Source organism: Amblyomma americanum, chromosome 1 (assembly GCF_052857255.1).
Source record: "Amblyomma americanum isolate KBUSLIRL-KWMA chromosome 1, ASM5285725v1, whole genome shotgun sequence".
NCBI lineage: Eukaryota > Metazoa > Arthropoda > Arachnida > Ixodida > Ixodidae > Amblyomma > Amblyomma americanum.
This window is the reverse complement of record NC_135497.1, coordinates 168,014,190-168,033,063: the sequence shown is the minus strand read 5'-3', so window position 1 is coordinate 168,033,063 and position 18,874 is coordinate 168,014,190. Positions and strand designations below refer to the sequence as shown.

At 49.7% G+C, this 18,874-nt stretch overlaps 2 protein-coding genes across 3 annotated transcripts in view; both read left to right on the top strand.

Moving 5' to 3' along the window:
- LOC144114156 (uncharacterized) overlaps positions 1 to 12,980 on the top strand; it is a 37,263-nt gene extending 24,283 nt beyond the window's left edge. For both annotated transcript variants that reach the window (XM_077647710.1, XM_077647709.1), the window contains exons 4-5: positions 11,618 to 12,001; positions 12,116 to 12,980. In XM_077647710.1, the coding sequence (XP_077503836.1) occupies positions 11,897 to 12,001; positions 12,116 to 12,520 (510 nt within the window). In that variant the 5' untranslated portion in view covers positions 11,618 to 11,896 and the 3' untranslated portion in view covers positions 12,521 to 12,980. The remainder of the gene's footprint in view (positions 1 to 11,617; positions 12,002 to 12,115) is intronic.
- A 2,310-nt stretch (positions 12,981 to 15,290) lies between these two features.
- The window catches only part of LOC144114157 (uncharacterized), a 39,978-nt gene continuing 36,394 nt past the window's right edge, over positions 15,291 to 18,874 (top strand). The window contains exons 1-3 of the mRNA XM_077647711.1: positions 15,291 to 15,495; positions 17,214 to 17,305; positions 18,030 to 18,213. The gene's annotated coding sequence lies outside the window, so the exon portion shown is untranslated. The remainder of the gene's footprint in view (positions 15,496 to 17,213; positions 17,306 to 18,029; positions 18,214 to 18,874) is intronic.

Sequence of the window (18,874 nt, the reverse complement as noted above, 5' to 3'; positions counted from 1 at the left end):
GGCTCAATGCTCTAAAACTGCGCGTTTTTTCTGCAATGTATTGCTGATATTTACTGCAGTACTCTTTTGTAAAGAAATACAGGATTTGTCCAGAAAAAAACTCTCAATGAATTGCAAGAGGTTGTCCTTAAGGGACCCAGAAAGAGGGTCTCAATAAAGGTGCGATATGTCTAGGATGTTAAAAGGCGACGGTTCATAATTATCCCCCAGTAAGAATTATCCTAATGTGTTTTGTGGAAGCTGAGTTATATGCAGACAAAATTTGAACTTCCGCGTCTTCGCGCCTGTCCCTCTTCTCTCGCGCGCCAAAATGGCGGCGCTCCCCCGCCGGCCACAACCACTCGGCCCCTCTCTACCTCCGCCGGCTGCGGAGCGCGCGGAGTGGCCGCGGTAGCGCGGTAACGCCTCGGAGCGTGCTCAAGACGCCTGCTAAGAAACTTGATTCGAAAATCCTGAATTTCATGACATCCTTACCGAAAGGGCGGGTTGCCACCCTTTTGAATGGAATGGTGGTGTATCCTAGCCTCTGGGATCCACGCCCAAAATTCGCTGTCCACGCACGAATTTCACTTTGGAAATCGACCGGGGATGCATGGCAACGCGTGCATTTCGTCTTGTGGCCTTTGCTAACTTACGAAAACTCAGTTTTCACTGTGTGGTCTCTTTGTTACTAGAAGGCGGTACTCGTTAAGGGACAGGAAAAGAGCAAGTGGGTCAGCTGACAAACTAGAGTTAATGACCTCCTTTTAAGCAAAGTTAAACGGAAAATCAACAACGAGGAATGATATCGTAAAGCTAGAGCATCAGCCTGGCATACAAGAGGAGCGAGGTTCGAATCCTGGTGTCACGCAGTTTCTGCTGCATGTATGAAAAAAATTAGCCTGTTGATGGAATTATATAACCAGGCCTGAGGTGTGGCCTGATCCTGGTGCCAAAGCCGACGACACATTCCCTCACCAGAGCAGGATTGGGCTACCCTGGTGCCGGACGGGGCGCAGGTTATGCTAGAAAAATTGGTCGCCCTGTATAAGCCGTGCCTCATGACCTCGAGCGTGTCCGAACCTTGAAAGAACGCTAATATTATTTTAATCCATAAGAAAAGGGACATCAAGAACATGAAAACTTACAGACCGATCAGCTTTCTGTCCGTTGTCTGCGAGGTACTTGGTAAGATAATCGCCAATAGAACCACGGCAACCTTAAACTTCAATCAACCAAGATACCAGGCTGGCTTTCGTACAGGTTACTCGACAATAGACCACGTCCACACCATCAATCAGGTGACAGAGAAATGCGTAGAACTTAACCAACGCCTATATGCAGCCTTCACAGATTACAAGGAAACAATTGACTCAGCCAAGCAATTGGCAGTCATGCCGGCATTACTAAATCAGGATGTAGATGGGCCTGGTATAAACATTCTAAAAGATATCAATAGGTCTGCAAAGCCATCATAAACCTCCATAAAAAGTAATAAAATCCCAATCAGGAAAGGTGCCAGACAGCGAGATATCTACCGCCTGTTTACACGAGGTATTCACATACCTGCATTTCGAACAGTTGATGACAAGAGCAAATGGAGAATACCTTTGAAATCTGCAACTCGCTGATGACATTGCCTTCCTATTTATCCCAGCGGGGAATTGCAAAAATTGATCAATGAGCTAGACAGGGAAAACAAAACGGTGAGTAGAAAAATCGTAATGCAGAAATATGTTTAACAGTCCCTGAAATGGAACAGCATTTTTAAATATGTAGCGAGGCGCTGGAAGTTGCAAGGGAATATGTCTATTTGGGGCAGGTAGAGACCGCAGATCCGGACCACAACAATGAAATAACTACAAAGATAAGGCTGGAGTGGAGTGAATTGGCAGGTACTCGCAGATCATGAAAGTCAGTTTACCAAGATCCCTCAGGAGAGAAGTATATAGCAGCTATATCTTTCCTATTAGGCAGGAACATGGAGGATAACGAAAAGGGTTCAAATTAAATTGACAACGCAGCGAGCAATGAAAAGGGGAAATGATAGGTGTAACGTCCAGATATAGGAAGTGAAGAGTGCGTGAGGGAACAAAGGCGGGTTAATGACATCCTAGTCGAAATCAAGAGGAAGAAATGGACTTGGGCAAGGCATGTAATGCGAAGGCAAGATAACCGATGGCTCTTCGGGTAAAAGACTGTATTCCAAGGGAAGAGAAGCGCAGCAGGGGACGGATGAGGTTAGGAAGATCGCGAGGGTAGAAGGGCCGCCGCATGCACAGGCGCGGGTTAAATGGAGGGATATGGGAGAGGCCTTTGCCCTGCAGTGGGTGCAATTTGGCTCATGATGATAATGATGACCCTAATGATGCAGGCCAACTTTTCTTTGTCCACAGTGTGCCTTTAAGGTGTGGATTACCCACCTGTGTTAGTTTAGTTGTTGGTTTATGGTTTATGAGTGTCTAACGTCCCAAAGCGACTCTGGCTACGAGGGACGCCGTAGTGAAGGACTCCGAAAGTTTCCACCAGCTGGGGTTCTTTATCGTGCACTGTCATCGCACAGCACCCGGGCCTCTAGAATTTCGCCTCCATCGAAATTCGTAGCCGGGATAGAACCCGCGTTTTTCGGGTCAGCAGCCGAGTGCCATAACCACTGAGCCACCGCGGCGGCTATATTCGTTGCTGGGTTTTTGAGTTAGATGAGCAATGTGTCTGCTGGACGGGATGCGTCCGTCTAGCGCCTTTGCAGCTATCGGCGATTTTCACGATCCAGATAGGCGCCACATTTATTCAATATAGAGACGCCACAGAGGACTCCCTCCGGGGTCAGCCCGCACAGCATCGCGATTTCTTTTTTTTTAATTTTGGGATGAGCTGGCCCTTGTTTGTCACGTTGACACCATTGTGTAGCCCAAACAGTCTTTTCTCGACGGTATCAAGGAATACACCGGTTACAAGGAAGAGACCGCTGTCTGGTGTTTGAAATTGGACGGTGTGGAAGCGCGGCGGAGGGTGGTCCACGGGCGCTTTAAAGCAAGCGGGAGCCTTTCGCGCTTCTCCATGCAAACGCGGCCGCCGCGTTGTTGTTGCTGGCCTCTGGAGGAATGGCACACACGCACAATGGGGGATTGGCCAGGGTGCCTTGCACATTCAAACATTAGGAACAGTTAAGCTTGACGTAGATTAAATTATGTTGTAGTGGAATAAATTCAGGCAATCGTAACTAATAAAGGAATCTCCCTGACGCAATGATGAAATTATGAAGATAATCGCGCAATGGTTTTAGGACATATCCCCTGGCGTGTGCCCCAGACGAGAAAAGGACCGGAATAGAAAGAGGGAGGTTCTAATCGAGCGAAGGGAATCCACAAAAGAACTCTACGCAGAGAAGCAAACCACCGACTGCAGGAGAAAAAGAGATAAAGTACGTGATCACTTGATCGGCACAAATAAAGATTCAATCGTGGTATTCTGCACAGCAAGAGGGTCATAGGTGCCTCGCATTGCCTTGAACTGCATAAGCGGACACTCTAAGGAAATCCCAAATGCTGAAAATCTGCTGTAGCAAGGAGAGGCTCATGACACAAGGAGTGAAGCTGCAGGAACCGCTTAGGGCTATTGTCAAAGAACAGTGTCAGAAATTAATGGTACCACAAGTCCGCAAAGGGTAGAGTTTGCTAAAAATCAGCCATCACATTAGCATCAATGCCGCAATGACCGGGTACCCACTGAAAACTCACTTCTTTCACATGTGGTGGAATGAAAAAATGTTAGCGAGCGGCTCAGGACAGAAAGGCTATCAGCAAGAATTATGACCTGATTTACATTGCAAGACATCTTTTGGAAGACGAAGTGAGCCCACAAGTCGCGGTTAATCGCCCGAGGAAACAGTGGGCGGGAAATCCAAAGTCTCTGTTCTCGGCTTCGACCTTTGCACACGATAAGAAATAAATACTCATAGTTGAAGTAGGACATCGTAAATTAATTTTATGAGGACGAGAAAAGATACAAAGGCTCAGCTTTTTCAGTAAAAATTCAAGCGACCGCGGCCGCGTTTCGATGCCTTGCACTACAGTAAATCTTTCTCTCTTAATTCTTTCACTCCCACCTTCCTCTCTTCCCTCACTGCGCGGCTGAGTTGCCCACCGATAAGTCAGACAGTTACTGCGCCTTTCATTTCCTCGAAAGCAATGTTCATTTTTAATTTGTCTAAAAGGGTTTTAATCAATCACATCGGGGATGAAGGCACTTCTGGACGGGTGAGTGATAAAAACTAATATATCAGGTAAGCAAGACCGAGCGGTTATCAATTCGTCATGCTGCTTCGCAAAAAACGAGATGGAAGACGTGGCCAGTTAATTTTGCTTGAGTTGTAACTGATCAAGCTGTTCCCTTGTGTCTTTTCTCGTCCTCTTAAATTTCGTTTTTCGAGTCCTCGCCTTTTCGGAGCGATTAACCGCGACTTCTGGTTTGTAGGGTAGTGAAAAGGAAGACGCGGAATCAATGTAGTGTCACGGTGATAAAATAATTTCCGTCAGATAATAATCGATTCTTATCATTCGTCCATTTGACTGACTGAATAGAGCAATAGCGGTGCCATGCAGCAATAACGAAGTGGAAAGAAATCGCACTTTAACTGCATTAAATCGAGTAGAGCATGCGAAAGCATTGGTTTCGAATTCTCTTGACTATTGCCAACACAATGTCTTAAAATGTCATTCGAATTCTCTTGGCTCTTGCCAAGACATTGCCTTACATCGTCCTCGAAAACAATTTCTTTTAAACTTTCCTACCAAGTGCACGTCCCCTAGACGACGACGTGCAATTCTCTGAGCGATAGAGCGTTAGGGGTACAACAGGGGGTGCGGTTTACTGCGGCGATAGCACAGTGCTCTCGTGCAGTGGACAGCGAAGCCGTACTGTGCGGACCGCCGCGGGTTCGAGACCCAGACACGGCATTATTTACTTTATTTCTGCACGTTTGCCAAGATCAACCTCAAGGTCATGCAAGGCACAATTTCCGGGGCTGGGTTCGACCGTGTGAATTATATTGCGTTCGCACAAAAACTAAGGGACACTTCAGCTACGCCGTAAGGGCATGACGCGATACCAATGATGCATTTAGTCCCCGTATATGCGGAATTGGCCAATTTCAAAACCTCGCGACCAATCATTAATATAACTGCCAACTGCCATGGTGGCCAGTTGTGATAACGTCGCAAGGTCAAGTGATCTAAGTGGTCCACCTGCCTCCTAGATTCCTCCTCTGAGGATTTTTCGTGGGTTCGCTCACGGAAAACCATGATCCCGGTTTTCTGCAACAAAGGACCCGTAACGTTCTCACGTTAAACGAATCATAATGAAATGGAATTCGCATTACATCATCATATCTATACCCTTCTTTACGTAAATAAAAAATGTAATATCAGAATACCTAATAACCCTGCCATTGCAGAAACAGTCGCGCACAAGATTGTTCGCGCTCGATATTAACCCGTTAGCCGCGTATGTTCAGGAATGATTGTTGGCAAATAATGCCTCGTATTAATTAGATTAATGCATAGAGTAGAGGTATCGTTCTGAAACCAGTTTCAACCGGCCGCGGCGGCTTGAGCGGCCAGATCTACAAGGTTCCAAGTTGGAAATGTTTTGCCGCACCTACTTACGTTTACCCGTGTTAAACATTGGCTTAATTTTTTTTTCTCGATCGGGAGACCACCTTGTCCTGGCGCAGCCTAGCAAATGCAGCTAAAGTTTAAAAGCAGTCTATACACTGCACTAAGGTGGGATAGTTGGTTCGGAAGCATCATTAAATACACACCTTGATCCTAGACACACAGTTTAAAGAAAAGGAATGAAACGTGACACATGGCACAGAGCAACAAGTTCTATTTCAGTGGCAACACGTGTAACAGTTTATATGAGAAAAAACAAGAACACAAACAAGCATACTCTACGAAGTGTACGCTAGATTTGGTTTTCTTTCCTTCTGTCAATTGTCAGAGGGTGTGTATATATACACAGTTTGTCTGAACAAAAACTTTGTCCCTTCACTTCATGTATTGAGGTTAACCTTCTAGCCCTGAGATTAACACGAGACTACAATGAACCCGATGTAAGTATAACAGCATATTTTTCCAAGTGTAACCTGCCAGGGTCCCAGGGGCGCATACATCCGCCGTCGCAAAACGAAGCAGACAAAAGCGACGACAGATACTACGTACCATGGTGGGCTACCACAACAAATGAAAGTTCCTTCCCGCGCTTACCGCAGTTGCGATAAGCCCCTTCGCCGAATGCTACTCGATTATCACCAAGGCCTGACCCGGGAACTCCGAACCCAACCACGGCGGCTGCATTTCGATAAGTGCGAAACGCTAAGGCGCCCGTGCGCTGTGCTTTGTCAGAGCACGTTGAAGATCCTTAGGTGGTCGCAATTATTCCGGAGCCCTCCACTACGGCACCTCTTTTTTTCTTTCTTCCCTCTTTTATGCCTTCCCTTACGGCCCGATTCAGGTGTATTCAGATATGTGACACAGATACTGCGCCATTTCCTCTCCCCAAAATATCAATTTTCACTCGGACACCAACGCCACGTACATGAAAGCGAGAATGAGGTCTCCACTGAACCACGGAGCCGGTTGTGCGCCTTTCATTTCGTGAAAATGAACGGTCTTTGAAAAGTTGTCAATGCCAAAGAACTCTATGAACGATGTCGGCTCACTTGTTTAGATTGTATTTTGAGGAAAGGAAATGGCACAGTAGCCGTCTCACATATCTCGGTGAACACCCGAACCGCGCCGTAAAGGAAGGGATAAATGAGGGAGGGAAAGAAGAAAGAGAGAACTTAAAATTTAAAGTTAGATTTTGAGGAAAGGTGCAGAGGCGGAACACCTGGGGCTCGGTGCTACTCGCGGCGCATGCGCAGTAGTGACTAGGGAGCGATGGAGTGAGAAATATCCGCGGCCAGGCGAGTTGTGACGCCATGTGTCTCCTCGGAGCACCGCCACGGCGAAATCGCAAGTTCGTAGCCATTAAAGCTTTCGCTTTAAAAACAGCAACTGCAAATGCCTGCTTTGATTGCGTTCCTCACACTGAATAGGCAGCGCGCCCTCCCTGCTACCCTCAGAGGTGGCATGCAGTTAATGCTTGATCGCGAGAGATTGATCACCAAATGAACGCTGCGGCCTAGCTCTTGCTGCAGTATCGCATCTCAGCCACAACGCTGTCAGCGCTAATTCATTCAGGCCACATCTCTATCACTCTCTCACCAGCGCCACATGTATCAAAGCACGAATGAGGCGTCCGCATATACAGGGAGCCAGTTATGCTCCCTTCCTTTGCTCAAAGTTATCGCCTTCAAGAACATTGTCAACGCCAACGTCAATGAACACAGTAAAGGCCGACATCTTTCGCTTTGTACATCCTGCATTATCTCAGGTAATCCTCATTATTATTTTTAACCTACACTTCGTGCAAGCTCGTGTAGGCCTGTGGAGGCGGGGCTAAAGCTATGGCGTAAGGCGCTGCACTCGTCTGCACGAGCGTCAGCCAATAGCGTGATACGGAGCGCCGTTTTCCTCGGGAACAGACGACAACCTCTGAATTTTTAGTCTTCATAATTTATTATAAGATGAAATGAAGAAACATATGCTGCAAAACGTTTTCGCGTTGTGTTCATTACGGTAGAGATAATAATAATAATTGTTTTTTTGTGGAAAGGAAATGGCGCAGTATCTGTCTCATATATCGTTGGACACGTGAACCGCGCCGTAAAGGGGGAGTGAAAGAAGAAAGCAAGAGAGAGGTGCCGTAGTGGAGGGCTCCGGAATAATTTTCGACCACCTGGGGACCTTTAATGTACAATGACATCGCGCAGCACACGGGAACCTTATTGTTTTTTCTCCATTAAAACGTGTGCACGAGCTCACCGCTCGAGGCCAGGGCATCTCCCAGCAAGCCGCGCTGCGTCTATACAATGCCGCAGCTTTGGGGGCGGTGCTCTATGCGCTGCCGCTCGTCACGGTGCGCAAGCCGTGCTGGAAGAAGCTCGAGCTTCAGCACCGCAAGTCCCTGCGCGTGTGCCTAGGCCTGCCCAAAAACTCGCAGTGCGCCGCAACGTTGGCCGAGGCAGGAGCGTGGCCCCTTGAGCTCCAAGCAGCGCGCAGGGCACTGAATCACATCGGCTTCACCGCGCACCGGACGGCGGCTTGCTGCTACAGCGTATGCGCTCGCACCCGCGCTCACGAATGGGCGCGGCGCTGCTCGAGTATGAGCAATTGACCCAAGGCCCACCCCCCTACGGCTCCTGCGCGCCCTGGCCTGCTGCCTCGGAGGTACAGCGAGAGATCGTCGGCATTGCGGGAAAGCGGAGCACACCCCTCTGCGCTGTGCAGCAGCTGGCCAGAGCCGTCATACACGAGGAGCTCCAGGACCATCTCCTCGTGTACACCGACGGCTCAGTGGCCCGCGACAGCTGCTCCCTTGCTGCGGCGGCCACCATCCCCGCCCTGCGACTGCACAGCCAGCAACACGCAGCCTTCCTGGGCTACTCCACCACGGCGGAGTTGATGGGGATCCGGCTCGGGCTGGACCCGCTGCTCACCCTCGGCCCTCCGTCGCCCAGGAGTGCTCTGCTGCACACTAAACAAATTTTCACCCTTAAGGGTGTAAATCAGCTGTCCCCAGACGAACACCCTTTTGGGTGCTAAAAAGGGTGCAAAGATCAGCACCCTTCAGGAAGGCTGCAAAGCATGAAAGTTTCGATGGCGAGCATCTATCCAAGGCTTTTGCTTCATGGGTGAATCAATGTGGAGCACCCTTCCAACATGCATTCGTAGAGGTGTTCTGGAAAAATAGTACCCTTTAATGAGGGTGCAACCATTACATCCTCTATAGTATCACTAAGTGCACCCTTCATTAAGGGTGCTGATCTCTGCACCTTTTTTTAGCACCGAACAATTGGAAAAGGGTGTTCGTCTGGGGACAGCTGATTTACACCCTAAAGGGTGTGAAATTGTTTAGTGTGTGTGCGACTCCCGCGCCGCCCTCAGCCGCCTGCAATCTAATGGCCGCGATACCCCACTAGTGCGGGAAATTCGCTCGCGCATCGAGCGCCTCGCGCATCGAGCGCCTCGCGCAGAGAGGTTGTGCCGTGCGTGCACAGTGGGTGCCCGGTCACTGCGGCATCGCCGGCAACGAAGAAGCTGACGACCTCACGACCGCTGCACACCAACTACCTGCCAGCGATCTGCCCCTTGCGCTGGAGGACGTGCGTGCGGCCATTCACGACCATCTCCGAAAGCAGCACCCCGACCCACGCATCGCGGGAGGTGAGCGCATCGACAGTGTCACCGGCTGTCGCGCACTTACACGGTCACCACGTGCAATGATCCTCCGCGCGCGCATTGGCTGCGTGTGGCCCGGGGAACGACGGGTGCGTCACGGAATCGCGACGAGTGATGTGTGTGACGGATGAGGTGCAGTGGAAACACTAGAACATCTGCTCCTTCGCTGCTCCGCGTTCGCCGATGCTCGTCGCGATATGCTCGCGGCCTATAGGGCGCAGGGCATACTATACCAGACTCCATCAAGACGCTATTGTGGCCGCAGGGCAGTGCGCGCATTCGTGAGCGAACTTTGGTGAGCCTCTGTGCATTCCTCGAACACACGGGCTTGACGTCCCGTCTGTTCTCCGTCAGGTAGTTACACTCAGTGACCGAACGCTCCGCGAGTTCTACCTTGAACGATTAATAACTGGACGCCCCACTCCAGTTGTAACCTACACAGTGCTGTGCGCGTGTGTGATTTAATTCCTCTAAAATGAACTAATCACGCGCACAACCTGGACACATTTCTTATTGCGTAAATAGTTTGTACATATTACTTCTCCCCCTGTCCTCTATTCCTGTCCCCTCACCTCTTTCATTTCATTCCTCCATTCTGCCTGCTGTCCTTTATTTCCGCTGCCCCAGCTCAGGTGCTTCAGTATCGATGGCAGATGCCGGGGCTAGCAAAAATCTTTTCCTTCCTTTTTACTATTATTTTTAATAAAACCACTACCACCACCACCATTAAAACGCAGCCGCCGCGGTCGAGTTCCAAACCGGGAAGTCCGGGCCAGTAGTTGAGCGCCCTAACTACTGAGCCACCGCGGCGGGTCGGTGGAGAAATGCAAAGGTCATTTTTGTTTCTCCTGAAATGGACCGTAAAACACAAACTTGTATCGCCTGCTCTGCAGCGGTCGCTACTTGCACAGTAAGTTCATCGTCGGATGAAGGGCCGACGACGAGTTCGTCGCGCGAAATGCAAAGCATCCATCCATATTTCGTGACTAGGGAAACAGCGTTCTGCGCCGCGTTGAAACCGGCGTTCCGCGGCATATAGGGTGCGACTTTCGATGACTGGCCCTCCGCTATCAGACAGCGGCCTGACCGACCACATAAGGCGCCGCCATATTAATACACAGGCGTGAAAAACGATACTGTAAGCTTAGGGAGCTTCGCACTATCATACATGGATACATATACACGACCATGTACGCAAAATACATTTTTCACGTGGGTCGCTGAGCGCCGATACCAACCGAACGAACGCGGCTTACCTAAGCGCGAAGTAGCGTTGAGCGCACTAAAATCCTCACTTTCAGTCCTGTAAGCAATTTTTATATTCGTAGAAGGTGAGGTTGCCACTGTCTTCGAATCGTGGGTGCACCGCCATAAAGCTGCAGTCGACCAGGCGGACGATCATCCCAGACTTGCGAGGCTGCGCAGCAACCGCTTGCGGCATTTAGTCAGAAAATTTCGTTGCACATTAAAGATCCCCACGTGATCGAAATTATCCCGGAGCCCTTCTCTACGGCACCTATTACTTCCTTCTTTCACTCCCTCCTTTATCCCTTCTCTTACTGCGCGGTTCAGGTGTCCGCTGATATGTGAGACACATATTGCGCCATTTCATTTTACCAAAAACCAATTTTCCAATTTTTATTATAATTATTATTTTTCGTTTGAAACGCGCTCCTTCGTTTTTCGTCTACTAGCCTACACCTCCAAAAAAGCGGTGTAGAAAGTGTAGTCCTCTTGCTGCACTACGCATAAAACAAATGCGTCCGTGGAGATGGGCGGAGCAACACTTTTTCTACACTGGCAAAAAAAAAAGTGAAACAATGCTACACTAGCTACACTAGTGTAGCCAGTGTAGGTAAAAAAATGGTCCTATTATCTCACACGACGCCCCGGCGTACAGCGTTACTCTTGGCTGCCTCTCCGTCGGCTAAAGACTCCCAGTAGTCCTTGCCAAAACACGTGAAAAACTTTTTGGCATGCAGCTGGACAGCGAGGGTCTCTCCTGAGCTTTCCTTCCTGCATGCATGACGGCCTCTGCTCTAAATTTTTCCTGATTGATTGAAACAATCTTTATTCCCATCAAAAAAACGGCGCTTTCCTCCCCGCCCCCGGCTCTATGGTTTGACGTCACCATCCGGTTTCTTCGACTCTTTTCGTTGCATACGAACCACCACATCCGCTTCCGACGTTTTCACCAATCAGGTGTAGCCACCGCACGTGTCACGCGGCGTACCTGCCATCGAATCACGCTCAGCGCTAGTCACGCGCCGAACATCTTTCGTTGAACGCAGTCCGTTTTCGAGCCCCAAGAGCCACGTCACTGCTGCTGCACTGCAAGAAAACACCGGCGAACGTAGGCCTCGCTGTCCTCATCTCGGTGCAACTCGACGATGTTCTAGCGCTCTGCTGAACTATTACTGGAGCCACCGGCAGCGCTCGGAGACAACGCCGGCCCTTGCCACAGCCGCGGAGTCGTTCTTGAAACCTGGTGCGACGCACGAGCCCACGGTGGTACCCGAGCGCGGAGCGCCAGCGTTCTTCTGGGAGCTCTTGCTGTCTGCCCTTCCCCTATGAAGCCGCCTCACGCCTACAGCTTCGAGTTGCAACAGCCACAGTGGAACCACTCCTTCAAGCTTCAAGCCTGGCAGCCAAAAAGTGAGCGGCCAGATGTTAAGGTACGTTCTACGTGCACTCTTCGCGCGGTCGTGGCTTGCGTTCGTCTCATCGACATAATAGAATACGTTGTGCTCTTCGCCCAGTCGTCTAAACGCCGTTTCTGTCTTGCGCAGACCAACCTCCTCGCCATTCTCCATCGGCGCGAGGTGACTGCACCTGACAATGGCCGCGCTGGTCAACGTGGTAAGCGGGTCGGTCATAGCCCCAGCCGCCGCCTCGCACGCCGTGGTCGTCGCCTGCGTCCGCGCCGTCCGCACCGCCAACGCATCGAAGGTAGCCGCCTCGTGCTTCTGGCTGCCGGACACGCTGCTGCTCGAGTCCGCCGTCTTGCGAGAGACACCGCTGTCGAAGAATCTGGTGCCCGTGGTCGCCTCCAGGCCTCCGAAAAAGCGGAACACCTCGTCGACCTCCGCCTGGTTCTCTTCCAAGCTGGCTCTCTTCCAAGCTGGTTCTCTTCCAAGCTGGGTTTCGTCGTGCCGCGTGTCCTGTGGTATACGGCCGGCGTATTCGACGGCTAGCATGGCGTCGGAGGCGCTTTCGGGTTGGCTGCAGGAAGCCGCACAGGCGAAGGAGCTCGAACGCCACTGATGGGCCGCGCTTCATCGTCTTCAGAAGATGAGGCAAGCGCTGGCGTTCGAGCTCAGGGCGGCTTCTGCGCCCAGCCGACCCTCTGGCGGTATTATGTACTTGAAGCTGAAGATGACCGGCCACCTGCTGCTCAATAACATATATGCGGATGCGTGAAGACCAGCACCCATGGTAGGCCTCGTGGACGTGGCGTCGGGCGCAATCATTGGACGTTGCATGTGCTTCCGGATGATAGACTATTTCATATTTACTGTCTAGTCATGTAAACGTTATCAGAATTTCTCCTATTTTCGCTTGATTTCGTTACATAATTTTACTGATGCCGATTTTTTCTTCGATTTGTTGCTGATAATTACTGGAGCACTGTTTTTCGAAGAAATACAGGATTTGTCCAGAAACAAGTGTCTCTGAATGTCATGGGCAAGCCGCCGCCGTGGCACAGTGGTTTATTCCGCTCGGCTGCAGACCCGAAAGAGGCGGGTTCGATACCGCCCGTGGCGGTCGAATTCTAGAGGCTCGTGTACTGTGCGATGTGAGTGCACGTTAAATAACCCAAGGTGGTCGAAATTTCCTGAAGCCTTTAATATGGCATCCCTCATAGCCTGAGTCGCTTCGGGACGTTAAAGCCCCATAAAGTTAACTCATAAGCTAAACAGAATATCAAGGGGATGTCTTTAATGCGCTCGTGTTCTGTCGTGTCCCAGCTTTTGCGCTATGGAACCTCGTGTGACTCACCCACTACCCTGAACAATCTCCTTTCTAATGCAGGAAGTCTGCAACTATTAACAAAGGTTCCTTGGTGGGATTGCTAGGGTTGCATGAGATCAATAAGGCACAAGAACGCATTGAGCACACATAAGAGAAGAATACACATGAGAGAAGAATACACATGCGAACTACGAAACGCCTTGTATGCGTGCGCTGCTAGTCTCTAATGTGTCGTACGTCCTTCTGCGCTTCGTGCTCTGCACTACCAACAATCGTGCTCCGTAAACCGGAAGACGCTAAGCGTTTTAAATATTCGAGGGTCGTTAGCGCTATGGTGGTGATAATTTTGCGCGGCAACAATTAAAGAATACAAACAAGGAGAATTGCCATCTCGACTTCTAACATGACCTGGGGCCGAATTACGGAGCGCTCTCAATATAACTAAGTTTTGAGAGCTTCACGTCAAAAATTTGGAGGACACTTAAGCTTCGTCTTTAAGAGTGAGACGCGAAAGCATGTTGCAGCGTTCCCAAGGAGTGCACGGATCGCCTTTGGCCGTTCGGCGCGACGCGTTCCCCGTTGGGCAATTTAATGAAATGACGCCTGTCTCACATATTTCGGTGGACGCCCGAACGGGGATGTAAGGGAAAGAAAATGAAATGAAAAGGGGTTTTAAGGAAAGGAAATGACCCCTGTCTCACAATTCTCGCTGGCACCCGTACCACGCGGTTCAGGTGTCCACTGAGATGAGTCATTTTTCGCTCACGGCCAACTCCGCCGACGACAGCTGCTTTTCTGCGAAACGAGCTCCTTGACACTGTCGCGGTAAAAAGACAACACTAGATTCTGACAGTGGAATCAGCCAAATAGCAGCAACTCTGCGGTGGCTCCGCGCCGTTAGCATTTATTTGCACGACAAGGGACCTTAGGCTAACGTTTTGCAGTATAGACGCAGTGTATAAAATGAGTGATGCTTTATTTTGTTTAGAAACTGTATTTAAAACTCAACAACGCCCCGCAAAACAAGCAGTACCCTCAGTTTTGCATTTAAGTTTGCTATTCAGTCACTTCTGCTCCCGTGCGGGTATGCGCTGACAGCGGAAAAGCGTTGGCTAGGTGGCGTGAGCTGCTGCCCAACTTGAGGGATTCAGCCTTATCAATTCATCCACAAAGTCATTCATCGTGAACATGACAGCCAGAAAAAGAAAAACAGCTGTTCCATATTCGGAGTACACTGGTTCGAACCAGACCGCGACGGCCGTGTTTTGGTGTAGGCGAAACGCAAATCCGCCCGTTTGCTGTGTGATGTCAGTGCACATTAAAGGTCCCCAGGTGGTCGAAATTATTCGGGAGCCCTGCACTACGGCACCGCTTTCTTCCTTTCTACTCTTAGTACCTCCTTTATCTCATCCCTTACGGCTCGGTTCAGGCGTCCGCCGATGTGTCAGACAGATACTGCGCCATTTGCTTTCCCCTAAAACCAATTTTCCAGGTTTCTGGGGCCATATTACATACCGCAAGCTTGTAAGCGTGACGTCAAAATCTCTAAACTGTTTGACAGCACTTCTGACGGATCAGCTAATCAATCAGACACCAGCAAGGCTCTACCGCGGAAGCATTTATTTGTACAAGGGGCCATTAGGTAACGTTTTGTTGTGAAGCTGTCCCGAATAAAATTAGCAATCTTTTATTTTGTCAAAAAACTGTTTCGAACTCAAAAATATAATGGAAAAAAATAGGCATTCTCAGTTCTGAAATTAAATTCGCACTTGCAAGAACTTTTGTTGCTGCGAAGGTACGCTGACAGCGGCGTGAACATGTCATCTTAAAAAGAAAAAAACAGCGTCGCAATGAATTAAAACAATAACGTATCTTGCTAAAAAAAAGCGTGTTGATAACTTGGAAACGGGAAGGAAAATGAGAGGTGCTCTCAGTTTTGCAATTAAATTTGCTGTAGGGTACATTTTGTTGCCTTGAGGGCGCGCTGATAGCGTAAAGCGAGAGCATGGCGACAAGCAAGAAAACAGCTGATTCCACGACAAGTTCCTCCTTTTTTTCGTGTCGACTAAAATCAAAGTGTTGTGCCGATGTCTTAAGCGTAGAAAAATCTGATTGAATGCAGTGAAGACTGTAGGTGCGCAAGAATCAGCTAGAAAGGAGCTCTTGGCACGAAATTCGACGAAGACGACTTGTTGAGGTAAGTTTGCTGTCCGTGGTCGCTCCCTATCGATAAGAAAACTGAGCGAATTCGGCCGTGGGAAAGAATGAGGGCGAGGGAAACTTTCAGGTGCACAGTTTAAACCATATCGCTCGTCCTTGCTCTTTCATAACTCTACTAGTTGTTCTAATGCAGCGCACGTATGTGCATGTGAATGAACAGTGTTGTAGATTCCCGAATATTTATTCCCTTTCTATAGAATAAATTTCCTTGGCCGATACCGAGAAATCGCCTAGGGAATCGCGACGAAATACTGTTATCATTTGAAATCGCACCACCACCAAAGAGGCGCCGGATAGAGCGGGTGCTCATCGAATATCTCGAAGAACGTCCGCCCTTGGCACGGGCCTCGTCAGAGCTCCCGCCTGAGTACACGGCGACTCGCAGGCGGGAGCTTTGGGAGGGGATTGCCGCTGCCCTAAATACAGAGGGCCTGACAGTCAAGTCGGCTGAACATTGGCGCCATTCGTGGCATGTACAGGAGCCCACAAGACAACACGAAAGATGGAAACCGTGTCTGCACTGGAGTCAGTGCTGCGAAATGATAGTCATCGGGTGCGAGATAGTGCTGTCTGCACGTTCACGGCGCCTAGCGATAGCTGGTGCGCAGCTTCGCTTTTTCGCCTGTGCCCGATCGCCGCGTAGACAGCACAGTCATAGGCACACCCTTTAGGGGGTCGTTTGTCTGCGTTTTGCTCGCTGAGACGGCCACGCACGCACAGGCAGAGCGTTGCAGTTTTCTTATCGCGGGAACCCGAAATAACGCGCTAAGTATCTGCAGCTCGCGCACCTTGTGAGTTTGGTGCGAGAACCGCTGATCCAACAAAATAAATGTTTTGAGCAGTTTGGTGCCCTTACAAGTTCGCTCATATATGCGAGAATTTCACGCAGCGCACCACAATCAATGCTCATAACATTTATTTTTTTAGACTGCAGCCTTCGGACCAAACTCGCGAGGCGCGCGAGCTGAGGCAGCCTAGCTCGCAATATCGGGTTCCTGCGATAAGAAAACTGCAACGCAGAGCTTGCGAGGGCACACGTGATCAGGCAGTTGCGAAAAAGCAAAGGCAGCTGCACACCAGCTATCGTCAGCCGCCGTAAACATACTGAGAGCATTATCTCGCAGCCGGTGACAATATATATATCTATATATATATATATATATATATAGATTATTGTTAGGTACTTGATGGGGGAAGAAAATAGGGGTTAGCTCTGCCCGGTAATTGCCTCCAAAGAGGTCACCGCAACTGGGCTTTGCTCGTGGAGCTGGTAGCAGTCCATCAGTAGTGACTTGCCCGCGGCGAGCGGAGTTGGCGTGGCTGCAAGCTGGCCAAGGGTAAGCCTGTCAACATTGTTCTGTGGAGGACCGCGTGAACGGTCCTGTCGCAGTGGCGCCGGTGGCGGCAGACTGCCGGCTGTGGGTGGCCAAGCCATTCAGCTTATCGGGCCAGTGAGCGTCACGGGCCTCGCGGGATCTTATTTTGAGCAGGTTGTAGCCTCCCCCCATCTCCAGCAGGTATGACCACTGTCGTTAGTCAACTGCTGTGACGTTACAGACAGTTGCAAAGTTTGCAGTTTGGTGGTGATGAAGGATTCTTGACCGAACCTCAGGGCCATGTGCTGTAAGCAATGCAACCCTATGATGAACTTCGAGACATTCATGTTTGAACGTGAGGCACTGTTCCTTCTTGCAGGAGCAGCCCAGCACACCTCTCTTCCCGTCAGAGTTGCAGTGGGCAGCGAGCCAGGGACAAGCAGCCTGCAGAGGGAGGCCAGTCTGCAGCTGGTAGGTGAACTGTATTTCAAACCATTTTATGTGTATGTCTTACAGCTTGTGTACACTGCTGATGACCTCATCTGCAGTTTTGCTAATTTTGGAAGGTGTAGTAGTGCGTAAACTGGAGATTGCAAATGCCGCCTCAGCTTCTTTACCTTCCTTTTCTGGTAGTGATTTTTCGCCTTCAGCCACAGTACCGACTAACCACACATTTCACACTTTGCTGAAACTGTTTACTGTGCAGTTGTGTCTTGTGTAATGATTTCATGTAGACGACGCCAGTGAAACATCCTGGCTTGAGGAGACGGGGGAGATATCTGCTGAACTGCTGGTGGACGAGCTGCAGCAGCATCGGCAGCGTGCTGACACTGCCAGTGCGTTGACCTGCCAGTATGCAGGCTCCACATTACCCTCTTTTCAAAGTGCTTCTAATAAATAGCATTTGCAGGAGCGCCATAGAGCCACAGTTGTTTTACTATGTCCACAAAAAGTTTCCTTCAGATTCGGCATATTGACACGTTGTGCAAGCTTTTTCCCTCTTACAGCAGGAGCGGTGACAACGCTGACGTGCACTTTGAGTTCACTGAAACAATGCTGCATTTGTCATATGACTGACTGCAACTGCTTATATGTACTGCTGCTCCCCTTAGACGTTGCAGCAAACGGTTTGCTTATTGCACATCGTGCTGTGTCCTATGACAAGTGTACATTCAGTTTGTTTGCGCTCTGACAGGCACCCACCAGCAGCAGCCCACTGCACCACCCTCATCGGCAGGCAGTTCCAGGCCGTCCATTGCGGTGGAGGAAGTAGCAGGACGAGGAGGTGGACGAGCTGCTTAAGGAGACAAGATGCACAGCAGACATCGCTAAAGCACACAACGGGCAGGATGCCGAATTTTCAGACATGCCTCCTGGAGGTATGGGCTGACAGGATGCACCACATCTTGTGCAACAGAAGCAGCTGCATGCAACATAATGTTCCTACGTCCACCGTTCCAAACCTGTGCTTAACCTCACTATGGCCGTCTGTTGTGGGATGTGGCCCAGTATATTTCAGTAGGTCATCTATAACATAAAAGTGAAATGAGCATTGAATGTATTGGGAGCAAAGATTTGCTATTGAACTTTCTAGTATGTGCAGCACCTCAGCCAGGCTGCTGCAGACAGAAGGCAGCTAACAGCCACTATGTCAGACCTTGCAACAACAGTGCGGGACGCGAGAAGGGAATCGGCGAGCCTGCACGAGCAGCTCGTACTGTCCATCTCTTTCATGGTGGTGCAGCTGCAAAACCAGCTACAGCCGCCATCAACTTATGTTTTTTTTATTGTTTTTAAATCTTGTTTGCTGGCACTTTTTTTACAGCCTTTTGCAAGACGCAGAAGGCGTGGTTTTTTTCTTATGGTGTCTTTTTACCTTCTGCAAGAAGCAGAAGGTCTTTGACAATATCTATTCGGCCTCTGTGTATTTTTTCAATGTTGCCTCTTTACCTTCTGCAAGATGCAGAAGGTGTGTGATATTCTCTAGTCAGCGTGTGATGCAGAAGGCATGTGATATTCTCTAGTCAAGTTGTTTTTGCA